This window comes from Phacochoerus africanus, chromosome 5, assembly GCF_016906955.1.
Source record: "Phacochoerus africanus isolate WHEZ1 chromosome 5, ROS_Pafr_v1, whole genome shotgun sequence".
Taxonomy (NCBI): Eukaryota; Metazoa; Chordata; class Mammalia; order Artiodactyla; family Suidae; genus Phacochoerus; species Phacochoerus africanus.
This window is the reverse complement of record NC_062548.1, coordinates 10,913,550-10,932,281: the sequence shown is the minus strand read 5'-3', so window position 1 is coordinate 10,932,281 and position 18,732 is coordinate 10,913,550. Positions and strand designations below refer to the sequence as shown.

The 18,732-nt window shown below is 60.3% G+C and overlaps 1 protein-coding gene across 3 annotated transcripts; it reads left to right on the top strand.

Annotated features, from left to right (window-relative positions):
• Positions 1 to 4,781: 4,781 nt before the first annotated feature.
• Positions 4,782 to 16,480, top strand: LOC125127168 (uroplakin-3b-like protein 1). 3 transcript variants are annotated; one of them, XM_047779807.1, is made up of 7 exons: positions 4,782 to 7,180; positions 8,080 to 8,383; positions 11,597 to 11,749; positions 11,956 to 12,149; positions 12,685 to 12,761; positions 12,985 to 13,105; positions 13,959 to 14,249. In XM_047779807.1, exons 3-7 carry the CDS (start codon positions 11,609 to 11,611, stop codon positions 14,065 to 14,067), a joined length of 642 nt encoding a protein of 213 aa, XP_047635763.1. In that variant the 5' UTR covers positions 4,782 to 7,180; positions 8,080 to 8,383; positions 11,597 to 11,608; the 3' UTR covers positions 14,068 to 14,249. The 3 variants fall into 3 exon arrangements, with proteins under 3 accessions (XP_047635763.1, XP_047635762.1, XP_047635761.1); XM_047779806.1 differs by lacking the exons at positions 4,782 to 7,180; positions 8,080 to 8,383; positions 13,959 to 14,249 and adding exons at positions 8,962 to 9,400; positions 15,553 to 16,480 and having other exon boundaries at positions 11,930 to 12,149; XM_047779805.1 differs by lacking the exons at positions 4,782 to 7,180; positions 8,080 to 8,383 and adding an exon at positions 8,968 to 9,400 and having other exon boundaries at positions 11,930 to 12,149.
• Positions 16,481 to 18,732: the final 2,252 nt, after the last annotated feature.

Here is an 18,732-nt window from a genome sequence, read left to right as displayed (position 1 = left end):
GGGCTCGACCCCGGAGACAGGCTCTGAACAGACACTGCAACATGGTGGGTGGAGGCTGGGGGGGGGAGTCCGGGAGAGGCAACGGGGGGGCCAGGGAACCTCCTAGGAGCGAGAGAAGTCTCAGGAGGCAAAGGTAAGGAAAGGAAGGAGGAGGAGAGGGAGCGCTCAGGAGGTCAGCTGTAAATCGCCTTCCACGGTGGCGTGGAAGGTGCCCAGGGCTGTGGCAGCAGGGACTGGGGGCTGGAGGACCAGTTAGAGGGAGGCCAGCCTGGTCTTCCAGGCAGATGGTATCTGCCCCGAAGCAGGCTGCAGAGGAGGAGATGGATTTGAGAAATACTCAGCAGGTGGCTGAAAGAATCAGGGACTTTGATGTGGGAGGTAAGCCAGAAGGAGAGGCCGTGTCCAGGTTTCTGGTGTGGGGATGGGTGTGAATGCAAAGGGGGGCCCTTTATCTTCTGCAGGTTGTTCTGTCACCCCAACTTTAGAGCAGATTCCCCAGAAAAGGGGGTTCTGGGGACGTCATCTTAGCGGCTGGCCAAGTCCACACGAGCACTAATGAACTGTTAATATTTGACAAAGATGGAAGCTGACCCTGGTCAGTGGGAGGCCACCACGAGCCTGCTCAGCTGTGGGCGTTCTGCCCCAGGGCTGTGCTGGCAAGCATGCCCGGGTGTCACCGAGTCCACACAGAGAGCGGGTGGCAGGATGGGTCATCGCCCAGCACAGGCACCGTCACGCTGGGCCCAGGGGAGTCGTGCCAGGGCCCTCTGCCTGAGTCACGCTGTAGAGGGTCATCAGCCAGACCCCAGCCCGGCTAGGGCCCGCTCGTGACAGCCTTGAGCAGGGCACATAGTGAGAACCACATTGTGGAGAATCTTTTATTAAATAATGTTTTAAATTTTCTCTAGGGCTATATTTGGGGAAGTGCCTCCAGCTCCATTGGCCTGTAACATAATGGCTCACTGGTTAAAAACAAGGTCACTGTTAAAAAGGAAAAAACAGCCGTGATTGTCGGGGTGGTGACTTGCAGGTGACTCATGGAACCAAAAATCAAAGCAATAAGGGTGACAGCAGGTGGAAACCAGGCAGGCGCCACCCCTCCCTCCCTCTCACCCTCTGGTTCACTTGATTCCTCTGGGCCTCTGAGCCATCCATTTTGCCCCAGCACCCCTGCAGTCCCCAGGCCAGCCACCCGGTCTCTCGCTGGGGCGTCAGCAGCTGCCCCTTTGCTGGTCTCCCCCTCGTCAGCATTCCTGACCCCTCACCCTCGTTGTCCCAGCTTCCAGAGGGACCAACCAGATTATACACCTACTGGTGTCACGCCTCTCAGAGGTTTCCTCCTGCGAGAACAGAACCCAGATTCGTCATCTCGGTCCTGAGGCCCCATGATCCTGCTGTTGCTCCCTTTAGCCCCTCCTGCCCCAGGGCATTTGCACCTGCCTTCCCCACAGTGTAGGACGTTCCTCCACTTGGCTCCCTCCTCTCGATCATTCCTTAGCTCCACTGTCACTTCTTCAAGGAAGCCCTTCCTGACCCCTCAGCTCTCCTAGAGCCACGTTCTTTTCTCAGCATGTTTTCTTTCTGTTTTGTAATTGGACATTTTAAACTGAGCTTTTGAGTCTCTTCCGCTTAGCTGTAAACTCCCAGAGGGCAGGGTCCAGGTTTGCTCATGAGGGTGCATGCCCCTAAGAGCTTACACAGTGCTCCACTCCCAGTAGGTGCTTAATGACTGTCCACTAAATGCTTTATAAAAAGCGAATACATCTCGCAGACCGGGCTGGCCGGTGACGCCCACTTCTTTGGTGTGCGTGCGTGTGACCTGTGATCACCTGGCTGCGTGGGCACCTGGCAAGTCCCACCCTCTGGCTGCTACAGTGGGAGGTGCAGACTCAGGTGCCCGCCATGGGGTGGAAGGGTTCCTGGATGAAGGTGAGGGGCCCGAGTCTGTGTTGAGGAGAGACCCCCTTCTGTGCTTCTCACAAGACATCACACTGCAGGAAAGCCGTGTCCCAGACATAAGAAGGGTGTTGCAGGAGCCAGGCAGTCAGAACAGCCACCATCTGTCACCCCCAGAAACGTGGCCGTCCCCAGGCACCGGGAGAGAGGAGGAGCTCAGGCTTGACTTTGTGCTCCCGGAGATGGAAGGGCCTCGCTATGCGCTAAGACTTCTTCACAGCCCCCAGCGTTTGTGCCCCTGGGCTCCCCGGAGCCCCTCCTGTCCCTGCCCACGGCAGCCTGGGGAGCCAGCGGGCCTGTGGTGGACGGTGGGGCAGGCACTACCTCCTTGGGAGGGGCCAGCATGAGACAGGAGCAGAGGGACACAGCCACACCTCACTGCTCACTCTGCAGCCTGGCTGCCCCTCCGTGTCCCTCAGATGGGGGTGGGGGAGGGGGAGGAGAGGTGCGGGGGAGGGAGGGGGCAGTTGCTGGGCAGGACTGCAGACCTAGAGACCCAGCCCAGACACCCTCCAGGCCACGCAGAGGGCTCAGGTCCTGGCCCTGTCCTTAGAGTGGCCCCCACACAGAGGGCGACAGTGGGCACACACACTACTATAGATAGAAGCTTGTTCCTCTAGACTCCTGTGTTGAAGCCCCAACCCCCAGTGCCTCAGAGCGTGCCTGTGTTTGGAGAGGGGGTCTTTGGAGGGATAACAAAGTTAAGAGGTAATGAAGTCAGTCCTTTAGGGCGGGACTTCATCCAATCTGTGTCCTTATAAGAGATGAGATGGGAGTTCCCATCGTGGCTCAGTGGGTTAAGAACCTGACTAGTACCCATGAGGATGTGGGTTCGATCCCTGGCTTCGCTCAGTGGGTTAAGGATCCAGTGTTGCCATGAGCTGTGGTGTAGGTGGCAGACATGGCTCTGATCCAGTTGCGGGCCGTTGCTGTGGCTGTGGTGTAGGCCGGCAGCTCCAGCTCCAATTGGCCCCCTAGCCTGGGAACCTCCATACGGCGCAGGTGAGGCCCTAAAAAGAAAACAAGAAGAGATGAGGACACAGGGACCCCAGGGATGCAGCCGAGGACAGACCTTGTGAAGATGCAGCAAGAGGGTGGCTGTCTGCCAGCCAAGGAGAGCAGCCCCAGAAGAAACCCACCCTGCTGATGTAACCTTGGCCTTCCAGCCTCCAGAACTGTGAGGCGATAAGGTCTGTTATTTCAGCAGCCTGATCCGTGGCATTGTGCCCCGTTGGCTGGAGCAGACTAATCCACCGACCACCGCGGTGTCGTGGACGTGAGCGATGATGGGGGCGGAGCCCAGGGCAGAGGTCAGTGATGAGAGCTCATGGGCAGCAGGAAGGGCGTGTGCACAGGCTCGGAGCAGGAGGGGCCCGGCTCAGCTTTCCGGGGTGCCTTCTCCCCTCCCTGCAGCAGGGCCCCGGCCCTCCCCTTTAGACCACTTCTCCCACCCCTCGCTGGTCCCAGCCTGGATGCCCCTCCCGTCTAGGGACAGAGTGAGACAGGAGCCCAGGGCTCCCCCTTTATGCCTCATTTGCTGGGGGAGCCCCACCAGGCAACCCTGCCCACCTTGGCCGGCCTCAGTTTCCCCTACAAGATGGGTGACATCTCTAAGCTCCTGCCGCTCAGGCACTCTGGTCTCCACCTCCCCGAAACCCCACTCCCTGTGGGTGACGCAGGCTAGAGTTATCCAAGGAAGAATGTGTTGCCCTTAACAACCATTCTTCTCCCAGACTTCTCCCCGGGGGCCTGAGAGGAATGTCCCATTAATCATCCCGGCCTCTCCCTCCCCTCCTAACCCCCCCGCCCCCCACCAGGGGAGGTGGCGCAAAGCCTCACGAGTATTTTATGGAAGCGTGGGGCTCAGCTTTGCCCTCCACTTCCTGTTTCTTGAGCCCCGTCCTTGACTGAGCCCAACTCCATGACTCCACAGCCTGGGCAATGGGAGCGCCCCCAGTGCAGGGGGCGAGAAGGGGTTGGGGCAGGGGGACTGGGCAGGAGGGGTGGGGGGCTGAGAGTGGGCTCAGATCATCAGACATCTCTGGGTGCCCCTTCTGCATGGGGTCCTCTGCTGGGCAGCACTGGGGACAGACACAACCTGGGCACAGAAAGGACAGGGTAAGATGAAGGCCTGTGATGGGGTAACAAGGCAGTGGCAGAGCCTACTGCCCAGCATCTGGCCCAGGCTGGGGGTGGTGTGGGGACACAGGGGGACTTCCTGGAGGAGGTGGCATCTGAGCAGGCGCTTTCGTTGAGGATGGGAGGGAAGAAGGGAGGGAATCAGGCATCACAGTGGGTTTGTTGAGGGGCTCAGCAGGCTGAATGAGGTGGGTGTGGAGCTGGGGGCTTGGGAGGGAGGAGATCTGGCCTGGGGCACAGCGTGGAGGGTCCTGAATGCCAGCCCAGGAGCTCATCCAGGTGAGGAGGGGCAGGCTGAGCTGGGGGAAGGCCTTCAGTGGCCAGAGCTCTGTCCCCCAGCATTACACTGCAGCCCTGGGTGGGCCCAGCCGCCTGGGCTCCAGGCAGAGGGCTTCTGAGCTTCAGAAAAACGAAGGGGTGAAGGGGAGGCTCCTGTGCAGCCCCCCCCCGGGGGGGGGCGCATGAATTTAGGGAGGGTCCTCCTGCCACCACGCTTGTCTCCTCTGGACCCTGCAGCAGGGCCCCAGAACCCCCTAGTGGGTTGAACAGTGTCACCAAATGCATGTCTCTTGGGAAGGCAGGAATGTGACCTTATTTGGAAATGAGGTCTTTGCAGTTAAGATGAGACCATCCTGCCTTAGGGCGGGCCCCAAACCCGGGAAGGAACCGGCGTCCCTCCAAGAAGAGGGGGACTGGCCACGGAGATGGACACACAGAGAGGAGAGCAGCGTGTGGAGACGGAGGCAGAGATCAGGGTCGTGCCCGGGGCCCCTAGGAAGGCCACAGCCACCAGAAATAAGTCTCTTCCCCAGAGACTTCGGAGGCAACGTGGCCCTGTGACACCCCGATTTCAGACTTCCGGCCTCCAGAGCCCTGAGAGAGTAAGGTTCTGCTGTTCTAAGCCACCCATTTGCCTGTTACAGCCGCCCCGGGAGAGCAGTGTGCCTCGGCCCCTTCTCCGCACGGCAGCCCGAGGCCATGCCCTTCCTCCGCTCCAACGCTGCAGGGCCTCTCATCTCTGTTAAGGTCAAAGCCAGAGTCCAGACATGAACCTGAACGGCCCTACGCCCTCTGTGATGCCCCTTAACCTCAAGGACCTCTTCCCTCTTCTCTCCATCACTAGTTAATCCCCCAGCCGCACTGACCCCAGCAAACCCGCCACCTCGGGACCTATGTGGATTGTTCCAAGGATGGACGTGTATTTCCACCCACCCCTACACGGACGCTGCACCCGCCTCAAGGGGCATCTCCAGTCCCTTGAACCTGGGCTATCCCAGGGCTCGCTCTGGCCACAGACTGTGGCTGCAGTATTGCTCCGATGTTCTGACCTGCCAGCTGCCAGTTGGCATTCCTGGGATTCTCCATGCCGTGTAAAGAAGCTTTGGCTGGACCCCTGAGCAAGGAGCGGCCTCCTGGAGAGGAAATGGATGAGCTGGCTGGAGGGGAGCCCTCCGCTGTTCCTCCCACCCCAGCCGTGTGTGTGAAGCCCCAGCTGGGTGTCGCCACATGTGAGGGACTCCAGGTGATGCAGACGGAGCAGAAGAAATGCCCAGCAGAGCCCAGCGCACCTACAGGCTTTCGGGAGGTGATCAAGCGTTTATTGTTTTCACCCTCAGAGCTTCGGAGGCGTTTGGTATGAGCAAGAGGCACATCGCAGAGGCTCAATAAACCACGTGTGTACAGTCGCCCCAAATGCAACAACTAAAAAAGACCTCAGTGCTGTGCCCTCCAGCTGCCCAGTGTCCCCAGCAGGAAGGCCCTGACGCCAGGCTCGGGTGGATCAGGGATGACCCAGGGTGGCTGCCTCTCGGCCCTGCATTGGGGGAGTGCACTCAAAGGGGGCGTTCTCCTACTGCAAGGGCTTCCTGGTTTGTGCTGCTGGGGGTGTGAGGCTTTCTTTCCCTGGACCGGAGAGGGGGCCTGTTCTGAGGGAGGCACAGGCGGACCTGGAAGAGGCCAGACCACTGTGTAGCAGGGAGATTCGGGCCCAGGGTGGGGGTCCGTGAACTGTGGGGACTTTTTTGTTCGCTAGTAGCAGACAGGTGTCTGTTAGGTGAGTGGCCCCAAGGCCGAGCTGGTGGCAGGGGACGTCATCAAGTCACTAGCACTCTCCCTCTCTGCTCTGAGTCCCAGGCTGTGGATCTGGGGCCTCCCTCTGCTGGGGTGGGTGGGAAGAGCCTTGCAGCCCTTGGTAGCGCCCAGAGCTTTCTGTGCCCCTCCTTGGAGACAGGATGTGATGGTTTCCATGGAGCTGGGCGGGCCTTTGGGAACATTTAGCCGCCTGCCCTGTGTGAGGGGGTGGGTGGGAGCCTCACCCTGTCCCATGAATCACCCCAAAGCTACACGGCAAGGTAGCTCTTTGGGAGGAGACTATCCCCCAGGGCTGGTGGGTCTCCCCCCTCCCCCGGAGCGCCGCAGCATCTGGGCATCCTGGCTCCACTCCATTCACGCTGGGTCACCTGCAGCAGCCCCAGGTCGAGTGCAGGGCCAGGGGGTGGCTCCTCAAGCCCTGAGGCTCGAGAAGGAGCCCTCACACCTGGGCCTGGGGGGCCAAAGGGAGCCAGCTGGAGCCCCAGGTGGACTGTGGCTATGGACACCCTGGTGCAAATGTGACCTCGTCCCAGATCACACTGGGAAGGAGCACTGAGGTTTGCCTACGTCTGTGGCATGTAATAAAAATGGCATTTCAGATCAGGAGGGCAAGAACTGATTTTTCAGCATTTTAGGTTTTTTCCAGTGTTTGAGGTTTTTGTGAAGGCTTCATCACGTAGGGGTGATTGATTAACCCATTGGCTGTTGATGATTCAACCTCCAGCCCCCCTCCCCTCCCCACAGGTAGGAGCGATACCGCCCACCCAAAGGTCTAACCCTCTAATCATGCGGCTGGTTCCCTTGGCAACCAGCCCCCTTCCTGCGGTTATCTAGGGGCTTTCAGAAATCACTCAGGTATGGTTGAAAGGGGGTGGTTAGAAAAAGCAAGAAACACCCATTTCACCTTTACCACCCTGGCGTTATTTCAGGGAACAAAGGCTGCTCCGTGTGCTGGGTCCCGCAGACAAAGACCGCAGTCTCTATCAGGGCAGCCGTGAGTAAGATACAAGGCACCTGCCAAGCCCAGGAGGGCGGGTGCCTGCGGGGGAGGGCAGGAGGGGGGTAGAGATGGGCACGAAGAGAGAATATAAAAAAACAAATAAAAGCAGGATCTCGTGCGGAGCCTTAAGGCAGGGTGCCGCCAACCGAGAAGGAAACACGTAAACCTTTGCTCCGGCAGCCCCTCCGTGAAACACAGACGCAAAGAGAGAGAGGGCGTCCTGCCTGGGTTTCAGAAGACGCGGGCTTGATTTCCAGCCCCACCGCGGACCTCCTGAGGCCCGGCCGTTAGCGGGGCTGCCGGTTTCTCTCCCTGTGGGGGCCAGTTTTCTCAACTGGATAATGAGATCAGTAGTAAGAATGCCTGCTCTGCCCGCTTCTGGGTTTCTAAGAAGGAGTCGATGAGCAAGACTGTACTTTCAAAAGGATGAAGCTCTTCCCATGTCGCTGTGTCTGCTTTCATCCATCAGTCTTTGCAAAGATAAAAAGTGAGAGGATAACAGTAAATCTATATACTTATTAATATGTATTATATGAAAACATATATTGTACTTCCCTTGTGGCTCACAACATAAAATATATATTTTATATATAAAAATAACATATCAAGTATATATATATACATATCTGGGAGGGAGAGGCTTGAGCGAAAATATAGCAAAATGTTAACAACCGTCGGGGGTTCTCTCATGGCTCGGTGGGTGAAGGATCTAGTATTGTCACTGCAGCAGCCTGGGATGCTGCTGTGGCGTGGGTTCGATCCCTGGTCGGGGAACGTTCACATATTGCGGATGTGATCAGAAAAAAAAACAATTGTTGAATCTAGGGGTGCATGGCATTCATTGTTCTATAGGCGTTCCATGTCCCCAGGTGTGCCCACTTCTTTAATGACAGGCTGGGGAGACAAAGGAGCTTTTCCAGGGCTGGGTGTGCCCAGGACTTGCAGCCTGGGCCCCACTGGACCCCTGGTGTCCTCACTCTCTTCTGCATCCGGGCCCAGCAGCACTGGCCACGCCCTCGCAAAGACCCCCACACCTGCTCCACCTCTGCCTGTTCGACCTCCACGTCCCGTGGCTAAAGGACGACCTGCCTCTGAAGCCTGTCCTGTCACCACCAGCGCACTGGTGACATACAGTCATGGTCAGTCTTGAAACGTCTGGAACTATCTGCTAGCACTTGGTCGCCAAAGATCTACCAGGTAGTAACATAGTGTTGATAGGAATCATTTCCTTTGTCGAAGTTCACCCGCCATAAAAAATGTGCACAGCGTTAAGTCTTTTTGGAAAGAAAGGGAGTAACAGGTGGGCTGGCAATCCAGTACACCGTATATTAGGTGATGGACAGCAAATGCATTAGAATCACTAAAGAATATTTATAGCGAATTGTTTAGAACAATTTAAGCGCTCCCTCAAGGTGTTTGCGCTTTAGGAGGGTGGCTCTGGTCAGGTGTGGCGGGGCTGAGGGGCTGCTGCTTCGGTCCAGGTGGGAGGGGGTCGGAGATGCAGGAGAGAGGGCGGTCACCTGGATAAGGAGGATGGGAGGCCATGTCGGCGAAGCCCCTTCCCAGGGGCTGGCAGCATGGGGACAGCAGGGCGTGCCCCCAAGCTTGCTTTTAGGGGTGACCCCCTTTCCGGTCTGCCCTGACCGGATGATCTTCCCCTCTGTATGCCTCGTCCGGGAAATGAGGGTAGCTCCCTTCCACACAGGGGCAGGGGGAGCGGGGTGCGGGGAAGCCCTGGTTGCCAGGTTGGGGGACTGTTTGGACAAGGAAAATCCATGAGGTGTAGCAGGACTGTCACGGGGCTGCCGGGACCCCAGCGCTGCCTCCTCCTTGGCGGCCCCTCCCTGGCCAGGCCCTCCTGGAGAAGGGGTGGGGTGTCCCAGCTCTTCAGGCAGCTGCAGCTAATTGTTCTGTTCAGACCCCTCCCTGGCGATGCCAAATCCTTGGGGCCCGCAGATTCTGCCCCCAAACCTGTCCAACCAGTTGTTTGGGAGAAGGGGGCACCTGGGAGGGGCGGCAGGAGGTGCCAGAAGCAGTCTCCCCAAGCCCAGCACAGACAGTGGAGCCTCGAGGGCTGTGGATGCTGCAGACAGACCCTCAGACAGACAGACAATTGGACATTTTGCCTGGCCATGGGGCTCAGTAGGGGACAGTCTCTGCTGCTGATGCCACCGTTGCTGCTGCTGACCTGCCTCCAGCTGGGCACGGGCCTGGGTGAGTGAGGGGTGGGGCGGGTGCCCACTGTGCCCCGAGCTTCAGAGGATGACCCCACTGCCCAGCTGCCTCTCCAGCCCTGGGTAAGGGGACTGGGTCTCAGGTGGGACAGGGAGACAGCCCATCAGAAGAGGCCACAAGACAGACAGCCGTCCCCTCAGTCCCCTCACCCCAAGGTGGGGGAGTGGGGAGTGCTTCCTCCTTCTCTTTGGGCTCCTCACCCCCCGCCCCACTCCTGAGCCCAGTTCCCACCAGATGGCTCGCCTCCTCCCCTCCTTCCTGTCCCCAGGAGAGGTTTGAAGAAGTCTTCAGGGCTGTTCCCGCTGGGGCACCATGGGTTAAGGACCAAACTGCAGCAGCTTGGGTTGCTGTGGAGGGGTGGGTTCAATTCCCAACCAGGTGCAGCGGGTTAAAGGATCCGGTGTTGTCGCAGCTGTCTCTCGGATCCAGTCTCTGGCCGGGAACTTCCACCTGCCGTGGGTGCGGTCATTAAAAAAAAGAAGTCCTCACGGATGAGACTTTCCCCAAAAGGAAGCTCTCCAAAGAGGGATGCCGGCATCGTTTACTTTCGGGCTCTTATACTGGAGGGACTTAGAGTTGCGGCCCCCCACCCCACATCTCTTTTGCTCCATGCCTTTCCTCTCATTAAGCAAACATTAAGTGCCTGCTGTGTGCAGTGTGCCCAGGGTCTCTGCATTAGAGTTGGGAGCCTTGAGAGAGGAGTCCTAGCCCTGAACTCTGGGTGCTGAGCAGAATTAAATGGAGATGAATCACACTGAACTGAACTGAAAGTGGTAGTGGGTTCTGGAGATTTCCGTAAAGCCCGCCTCACCTTTCTGCTGCTCTCCTGGGTCTGAGGCTAGAGTGTGCCCAGGGCCTCAGCATTAGAGTTGGGAGGAGTCAGAGGTTCCGAGCTGTCCAGCTGCAGGGCTGAGAGGGATCAGGTTCCAGAAGGGCAGGGAGCCTTGCTGTGGGGCGGGAGGTGCCGAGCACAATGGGGAAGGAGGAGCCAGGATGCTTCCCGGAGGCCGTGTCGGGGCCTGGGGTCTTGGCGAGGACCTTCCTGTGTTACCACACCCCCAAGTCATTCATTTACCTCATCAAGCAAACAAACCTGGGTCAAGTGGGTGAGGCTCAGGGGGCTGAGAAGTGGGGGCTGAGGCCCGGAGAATGTCAGAGTTCAGGGTAGGGAGTAGTGGGGGGTAGGGAGTGGTGGGTAGTGAGTAATGGGTAGTGAGTGTGGGTAGTGAGTGGGGGTAGCGTGTGGTGGGTAGTGAGTAGTGGGTAGTGAGTGGGGGTAGTGAGTGGTGGGTAGTGAATGGTGGGGAGTGAGTGGTGGGGAGTGAGTGGTGGGGAGTGAGTGGTGGGGAGTGGGTAGTGAGTGGGGGGTAGTGGGTAGTGAGTGGGGGGTAGGGAGTAGTGGCTAGTGAGTGGGGGTAGTGAGTGTGGGTAGTGAGTGGTGGGTAGTGAGTGGTGGGTAGTGAGTGGGGGTAGTGAGTGTGGGTAGTGAGTGGTGGGTAGTGAGTGCGGGTAGTGAGTGGTGGGTAGTGAGCAGGGGTAGTGAGTGGTGGGTAGTGAGTGGTGGGTAGGGAGCGGTGGGTAGTGAGCGGTGGGTAGTGGGTAGTGAGCAATGGGTGGTGAGCGGTGGGTAGTGAGCAGTGGGTAGTAAGTGGGGGTAGTGAGTGGTGGGTAGTGAGTGGGGGTAGTCAGTGGTGGGTAGTCAGTGGTGGGTAGTGAGTAGTGAGCCGCTCAAGGTAGGACTGTGAGTAGTGGGAATTGAGTCCAGCCTAGAGCTCAGGCTTGGGCTCAGACTTCCCCAAATCTGAGTCACTCCCCAACAAGACCTAAGAGACCCTCCCCAGAACTGTGCCTGCAGCTGGCGGGGGCGGGAGGCTCCTGTGCCTCCATCTACCTCCTTCTCGGGCCCTGACCGGCACTGAGACCCCAGGGACTCAGGGGGCAAGGCCTCCCCGTGGCTTCCCATGGTGCCCGCCCCGAAGAGGCTCCCAGCCAGGGCCAGGGGCTGGATGCAGGGATGCCGTGGAGTGCTCCTGATTCACACCTGAGCAGGGTCCCCAGGAAAAGCCCTCACCCCCCCTCAGATGGGGGCTTCCAGGACCATGGCCCCCCACCCAGACGAGGCTGTAGGCCTCGGGCATCCTGTTGAGCCCCTTTTCTCTGCCCTGCCCACCCCAGAGCGCATCAACTATGTGCCCCAGCTCTCGAGCGCCACCCTGGCAGGGAGACTCACCCAGTCCACCCTCACCCTGGACCAGCCAAGGGGCCAGTTCAGTCACCTCAACATCTCTGACTTTGATGCCATCTGGCTGGTGGTGGCCCACAGCAACGGTGGGTGCAGCCAGGGAGTGGTGGACAGGCTGGCTTTACCCTCTGTGAAATGGGGGGCAGGCTTGAGGGGAGAAGCAGGTATGGGGGGGAGCGGGGATGTGGCCGGAGGGCTGTCTGGCAGGATGGCGTGGAGCCCTGCCCATGCGGCCCCCACCTTCTGACCCATGGTGCCACCCTCAGCCACCCAGAACTTCACTGCCCCACAGAGGATGGAGGACACCCCGGTCCCCGCCGACCTCCCCCAGAGGGGCTACTACCTCACACTGAGGGCCAACCGGGCACTCTACCCAGGCGGCCCGCCCAGCCACCAGCTCCAGGTCCTCCGTGTTGGCAACAATACCCGCTGCTCCCCGAGGACAAGGGGCTGCAACCACCCGCTGCCCGGCCCGGGCCCCTACCGGTGAGCAGCCAGGCTGGGGTGGGGGGGTTTCCTGCTGGCATCCAGAGGGGTGGGGGGCACCCAGAATCCTTGGGGCAGCTTCCAGCTGGCTGCCTGCATTTTGGGCTCCACTTCTGCCAAGGGGACAAGAGCCCGAGGTCAGAGAGGCTGGAGTGAATTCTCCTGTTTTCTTGGACAGAGGGCCCCCGTCCTCCCCTGCAGACCACGCGGGCAGCCTCTCCCCATCCAGGCGGAGTGGGTCCCAGCCCGTCTCCCCCCATTCTGGGCTTCACCCACTGATGTTCTGTGCTGGGGGGTCTGGTCCATCCACACACGTTCCCAAGTGAGGACACAGGCTCCCAAGGCCACGCAGCTGGGAAATGTCGCAGCTGGGATGGGAGTCACAGCTGGGCTGGACTCTAAGCTGTGCTTGTCATTCCGGGCTGTCCCCTGCCCCCTGCCAGGCCCTGGGAGTCAAGGGGCCAGACTGACACGCACCAGGGCTGGGGTTTCAGGTCCTGGGCACCCCCACCCTCATGCTGGGTCTCCTGTTCAGAGTGAAGTTCCTGGTGATGAGTGACCGGGGGCCCGTGGCTGAGACAGAGTGGTCCAGTGAGACCCGCCTGCAGCAAGGTATGGGGCCAAGGGTGTAGGTCAAACACCAGGGCTGGGGGCTTCTGAAGACCAGGCAAGGGGTGCTGGGAGGATGGGCCAGCCCGGGAGTCACCATCCTGCTGTCTGCAGGAGCCCCCCCACCCCCAGCCCGGAGGGGGTGAGGTGGTTGGTTTGGAGGCTGTTCCTGGACCCCCTTCTCAGGTCAGCCCTCTTTCCTCCCTTCTCCCCTCACCCCCCTTAGCCAAGGCACTCCCGGCGGCCCCTGGGTCTCAGAGTGCAGGCGCCGTGGTCATCATTGCCATCCTGTCGGTCCTGCTGGCCGTCCTCCTCACCGCCCTCCTCGCCCTGCTCATTTACACTTGGTGAGTGGACAGGCTGGAGACTGCCCTGGGCGGCCCGGGTCCCGGATCTGGGCCGCCTCGCTCCCTGCTCCTGCCCGCAGCCCAGGCCCCCAGCCCAGCTCCCACTTGCTAGCCCAGCGGGAAGGATTTTCCTTGAAGGCCAAATAAGGGTAACAGTCATTGATCAAGGGCTCCCCAAGGTTCCAGAACCTGTGTGTATGTTGGGTGTGTGTGCATTACCCCTTCCCCTCCCTCCCTCCCTCTGCCTGACACCTGGGGGCGGGGGTGGGTGGTGGGGCTTTCTGAGTGTGCACCATCTGCCCCCTGGTGGCAAGAGATGGAACTGTGGGCAGGGGACAGAGATGGGTCCCTCCAGGTGGAGGTGAATTACCTTTAGCGTAAGCACCGAGCTTTGCCTCCAGACTTCGTTCAGAGCTCAGATGCTGGGGCCTGGTGGGAAGGGGGTGTCCACAAGGCTTCCTAGAGGAAAGGGGACATCTGGTCCCTGGGGAGGATCTGGGGAGAAGGGGGAGGGAAGAAGGTGGGGGAGGGTCTGGGGCAGAAGCCTCACAGGCAAGGCCGGGGCCCTGATTCCCAGCTAAGGAAAAGGGCTGTATCCCAAGGCCAGAGGGAGCCCATGGCTGTTTGGAGCAGGGGAAATGCAGACGATGCTTTGGGGGCATCCTGGGGGGTGGGCGGGGGGAGGGGGGGCAGGAGGGCGTGGGAGGACCAAGGGCAGGGAGGCAAGCTGGATTGGCGAGGCGTGGGGGACTAGAGCGCCCAGCTCCAGGCAGCAGCCGCCGGACTTCCCTCAGGGCCTGTGTTCACGGGTCTCTCCCTCTCCCCTCCCCCCCCCCCCGCCCTGCCCCACAAGCTATGACACCCGCGGGAGCACGCCCATCTCGGACCCAGGGGAGCTGGTGCGCGTGAGAAGATATAACACCCACCACACGTTCAGCCCTCCAGCCGAGGGGGGCTCCTGAGGGCTTCCCCCCTTCTGCCCCTCAGCCTCCCCCCAGGCAAGGTGGCAGAGCCTGGGCTGGGGGCCGGCCCTGCTGCTTCCGAGCCCTGGGAGAGAGTGTTTCCACATAAGGGGGAGGAAGGATGTCCTTAGCCGTATGCTTGGGCCTGACCCCCAGAAATAAATGTCCCCAACAGCCCCTTGCATGGCTGTGTCACTGCACCCCTGTCCCCGGCTCCTCTTGGGTTCTCAGGAGAATGCAGCACCATGCTGGAGCCCAGGGTCCTAGGCCAACTGAGCCCCCAAGGCAGGGCCAGCCTCTCCTCTGGCCTCAATGGCCCTGTCTGTCAAGTGAGGCTGATTCCTGTGGCCTCGCTGAGCTAAGCCGAGGAGGTGATCACAGCACTTGCAGCCTCTCCCCCCAGCCTCCTCCCTGTGGCCTCTTTCCCACCCACTGGAGGACCTAGAGCTTCTGGGGGTGGATCACGGGGGTGGGGGGCTCAGCCCAGAGCTGACTCTGGCCCTGAACTTGGTCCAGGGCCCCGCACATTCGTCATTATCAGCCCCACTCCGGGCAGGGCCCCCAGGGCCAGAGATGAGCCAGGCAAGGTTTCAGCCTCAAGTCAAGCACGGCTGTGGGGAGAGGAGAGGGGAGCTGGTGGGGGGGTGGAGGGGCTGCTGGAGGAGGCTTCTGGGGAGGTGCAGCTTGGAGAAGGGGCCACACTGTGCCAGGTGGGCCTGGGAAGGGGACCCAGGCGGGGGCAACCACGTGTATGAAGGCCTGGAAGCCACTGGGACTACCGGGTGGGCAGGTTGGGCGGCTGGAGGGCGGGTGAGGAGCAGCAGGGAGGCTGGGAGCCACCCCTTGTGACGTGGAGGGCCTCGCCCTCTGGGGCAGGGGGCAGGGAAGGAGGGCACTGGCTGGGTGCCTGGATGCCCATGTCTGGGTGGCGCGAGTGGCCCTAATGGGTTTATTAAGCTGGCGCAGACATATCCGGCTCCTGCTGTGAAGGAGATGCTCTCGGGACCAGCCTGGGGGGGGTGCAGGGGGGCAGGGGGCGCCCAGCCTTTGCCCAGCTCAGCCTTGACCTCTCCATGCCCTTTTCAGAGCAGCCGTGAGCCCTGCCCCTGGGGCTGGCTGACCCTGGACAAATCACTTACCCTCTCTGGGCCTCAATTTTCCCTTCGTGTAAAGCGAGGGCCAAACTGGGTGACTCTACAGCCCGGCACTCCACCAACACCCTGTATAGGTCGGGCACCGGCAGGAAACAGATGGCACGCAGTCTAAGAGGGCGATTGAGAGCTTTGACAAAGGTGTGGGCAGCATATTAAGGGAACCTGGGGCGCTGATGGGGCCATGAGCGCTCCAGGCCCTGAAGGGCGGGGGTGTTTCCAGAGCCACTGAGCAGGAGCCATGGGCAAGGGGCTGCCTGGCAGGAGCAGGGGGCTTTAAAGGGAGGGAGCCGGGGCTAAAGACCCCGACCCTTCTCCTCTGGCCTTCTGACAGGATGCTGGTGCCTCCACGGACCCCTCCTAACCAGAGCCGGGAGGGCAGGGGGTCTGTGTGGTGTGGTCCATGTGCCAGCCTCCTGGGCCCAGAGCAGGACTGAGAAAGGCCGAGAATGGACTTGGTGCTATGATCTGTCTTTCACTCACGGCACTTCGGACACCACAGGTGTGGGCTCTTTTCCTACCAACCAATCCTCCAGCGCTCTGGCCACCAGCTGCGTCTCCACCATTGATTTCAGTTCTGACCTAACTCCCTGGAGTCGGTGCACAGCCTGTGGGTAAAGGGCTCAGCCCGCAAGACCGCCCCCGCCTCATGCCAGTAGCCAGCCTGGGGCACCCACACCTCTGTTCAACGTGCTTATGAATGGGGGTTCCCGTCCCCTCCTCCCCAGACGCGACGCTTTACGAGAGCAGCTCCCAGAGCTCGGCAAGCACTTCGCTTACTGTTACTGGATTCAGATATGGGCCGCAGCTCAGGAAGAGCAGAAGAGAGGCACAGGGCAAGGGCTGGGGAGGGGGTGCCGAGCTTTCACGCCCTCTCTGGGTGCGCCACCCCCCCCAGCCCCTCTGTGGGAAGTTCTTCCAACCCTGTGGCCTTGCCAGAGGTTCTGTCCCAGAAGCAGGACTGATGGAATCTCCGGCCATTGATGACGGAACTCAATCTCCAGCCCCAGGGCCCTCCCTGGAGATTGCTCGTGGGGTGGGGGTCACACTGAAAGTTCCAGCCTTTTAATCAAATGGTTGGTTCTAGCCAAAAGCTTTGGGGGGGGGGCATCAAGAGTGACCTCGTGAGCATAAACACCTATGGTGGAAATGGGCGTCTTATGAAAAACAAAAGATGCTCCTCTCACCCCGGGACTCAGAAAACCCCAAGGGTTTTAAGGGCTCTGTGCCAGGAGGCTGGGACGAAGACTAAACATGTCTTTCTCTTTCTTTCTTTCTTTCTTTCTTTCTTTCTTTCTTTCTTTCTTTCTTTCTTTCTTTCTTTCTTTCTTTCTTTCTTTCTTTTCCTTTCTCTCTTTCTCTCCCTTTTTCAGCCACACCCACCCATGGCACATGGAAGTTCCTGGGACACAGATTGAATCCAATCCTATGCCCCAGCTATGACAAAGCTGATCCTTAACCCACTGTGCCACAGTGGGAACTCCTGTATTTCTAATTGTATCACATCACGGAGGGGGCACAGGCCGCCCTCGTGCCAATCCTGTGAAATTAGACCCTCCCTCACCCTTGTGGTCCCGAGACCAGAGACAGGGGGCCACAAATTCCTGTCCCAGACAGAAGGCTGCACAAGGTCGGGGTAGGGGTGGGCAGGCGGCTCTGCAGGAGCTGATCCCCAAGCCGTGGAGGACGGGGATCCCAGCTGCCTCTGACCAGGTATCCCAGAGGCCCCTCAGGCCACCCTGCCACCCCACAGCCAAATCGAGAGTCGCCCCCAGCCCCAAGCCCCCTTCCTGGTTCCCTGGTGCTCCAGCCCCCAAGCCGAGTTCTGGAGACATCCCAGTCAACCCCTGTCCCCGACAACAGGCCCCTGCAAGGGACAAGCACCACTTTGCGCGACAGGTACACACAGCCTGGCCACAAAGTTTAAGCCAGCTTCTTGGGACCTGCCCACGGTGTGGGTGGAATGTCCCCATCCCCCTGCCCCCAGGCTCCCAGAGGAGCCTCAGCCGTGCCTGCGCCTGATTCCCTGTGCTCTTCTGAGGCCTGGGAGTCCAGGACCGGCTGGAGGGGAAGGCCCGAGCCAGGGCGGCTGGCCCCATAAAGCTGCTGACCGAGATCCCTATGGAGCAGAGGCGGCTCCAGAGAAGTGTCACGGGACCTGCTCTCAGGGAGAGCCGTGCGGGATGCTGCCAGGGCCCTGGGAGGGTCTGTGCCCCAGCCACAGGCCAGCACCCTGCCCGACCCTGCTCAGCCTTCTCATGCACAAACAGGACGGAGGAGACGGGCAGTGGCTCGGTCCCTCCCTGTTCCCTCACTCATCCACTCATACATTCCCACACTCGGGCAGTCACTGACTGCGGTCCTGGCCCCGGGGGCCAGCCCTGCATCAGCAGGAGCCAGGCTTGCACAGATGATGAGGGGGCTGTTACAGGATGGAGATGCTGACACCACTGCCGAGGCAGGGGCAGGTGGGGTGACATTGACCCCTGGGAGTGGGTGCAGGATGCCGACCTGCTCCACACTCCAGCTCTTGGGTGCACAAACCTGGGAAAACAGACTCAGGGATGGCGGCTTTGAGCCATGAAGTGATGCCCAATGGGCCACACGCCATCAGCTGTCAGCCTGATACATGGACAAACAGATCAGGGCAGAGGACCCGCTGTAACCCGCTGCCTCTCTCTGCCCTGTTTCTCTGGCTCCCTCTCCTCTCTCTCTCCCTCCCTCTCTCTGTGTTCCCCTCTTGTGCTTCTCTGCCTCTCACTCATCTTTTGTCTCTATTTTTACCTCCGACAGGCCATGGGAACTCTCTCACTTCCGGGGTGGGGGGGGGACGCCTTCTGAGCCGGCCCGAGATGGGCATGACCATTTCTCAGTAAACACAAAGAAAATCACAAAAGCCAGCTTCTGCTCCAGGTTCAGGCGCGGTAGGGAAAAGGGTGCACATGAAGCAGAAAGAAGAGGGAGAAAGAGGATGTGTGTTGGGAACGGGGACCGTTCATAGCCGTCACCCCAATTGGCAGCTTTAGAGGGGGTCGCCGGGGGCCCTCCTGCTCCAGGCTCCCCCCTCCATGCCCCGGCTCCATTCCAGACACCGGCTGTCCCTGCTGCCTGTGGCCCCCTGTCCCCGCAGTGGTACCTGGACCCCCTCCTTGGCATGGAGCTGGGGCTCCCCTGGGAACGCTGGCTCATCCAGAAGGGTACAGACCTAGGCAGGCAGGGGCGCTGCGAGGCCCCGGGAAAGGAAGGCCCAGCTGGTCTGAAGTCTGGGAGGGGGGCTGCTTCCAGGTCTGACCCCCGTCAGCCTCCGCTCCCTGGGGCACTTTCCCGCCTGGGGCGCAAAGCTGCAAGGGTGTGACCTGAGGGCGGGGTCTCTCCAGAGCGCTGGCCACTGCGTCTGGAGGCGCCGGGCAGGAGGACAGTCCAGGCGGAGGGCGTGGCCTTCTCCCCTCCCAGGACCCACTGGGTGTCCCTGGTGCCCCTGGAGACCGCAGGGGCACTGGGGATGGGGACTTAC

Excerpts from the sequence above, each read along its gene's own strand:
- LOC125127168 (XM_047779806.1), top strand. The coding sequence starts at position 8,962 with ATGAGGTGTAGCAGGACTGTCACGGGGCTGCCGGGACCCCAGCGCTGC. Across the intron at positions 12,150-12,684 it reads CCCGGCCCGGGCCCCTACCG|AGTGAAGTTCCTGGTGATGA; the intron begins GTGAGCAGCCAG and ends TCTCCTGTTCAG. Across the intron at positions 12,762-12,984 it reads TGAGACCCGCCTGCAGCAAG|CCAAGGCACTCCCGGCGGCC; the intron begins GTATGGGGCCAA and ends CACCCCCCTTAG.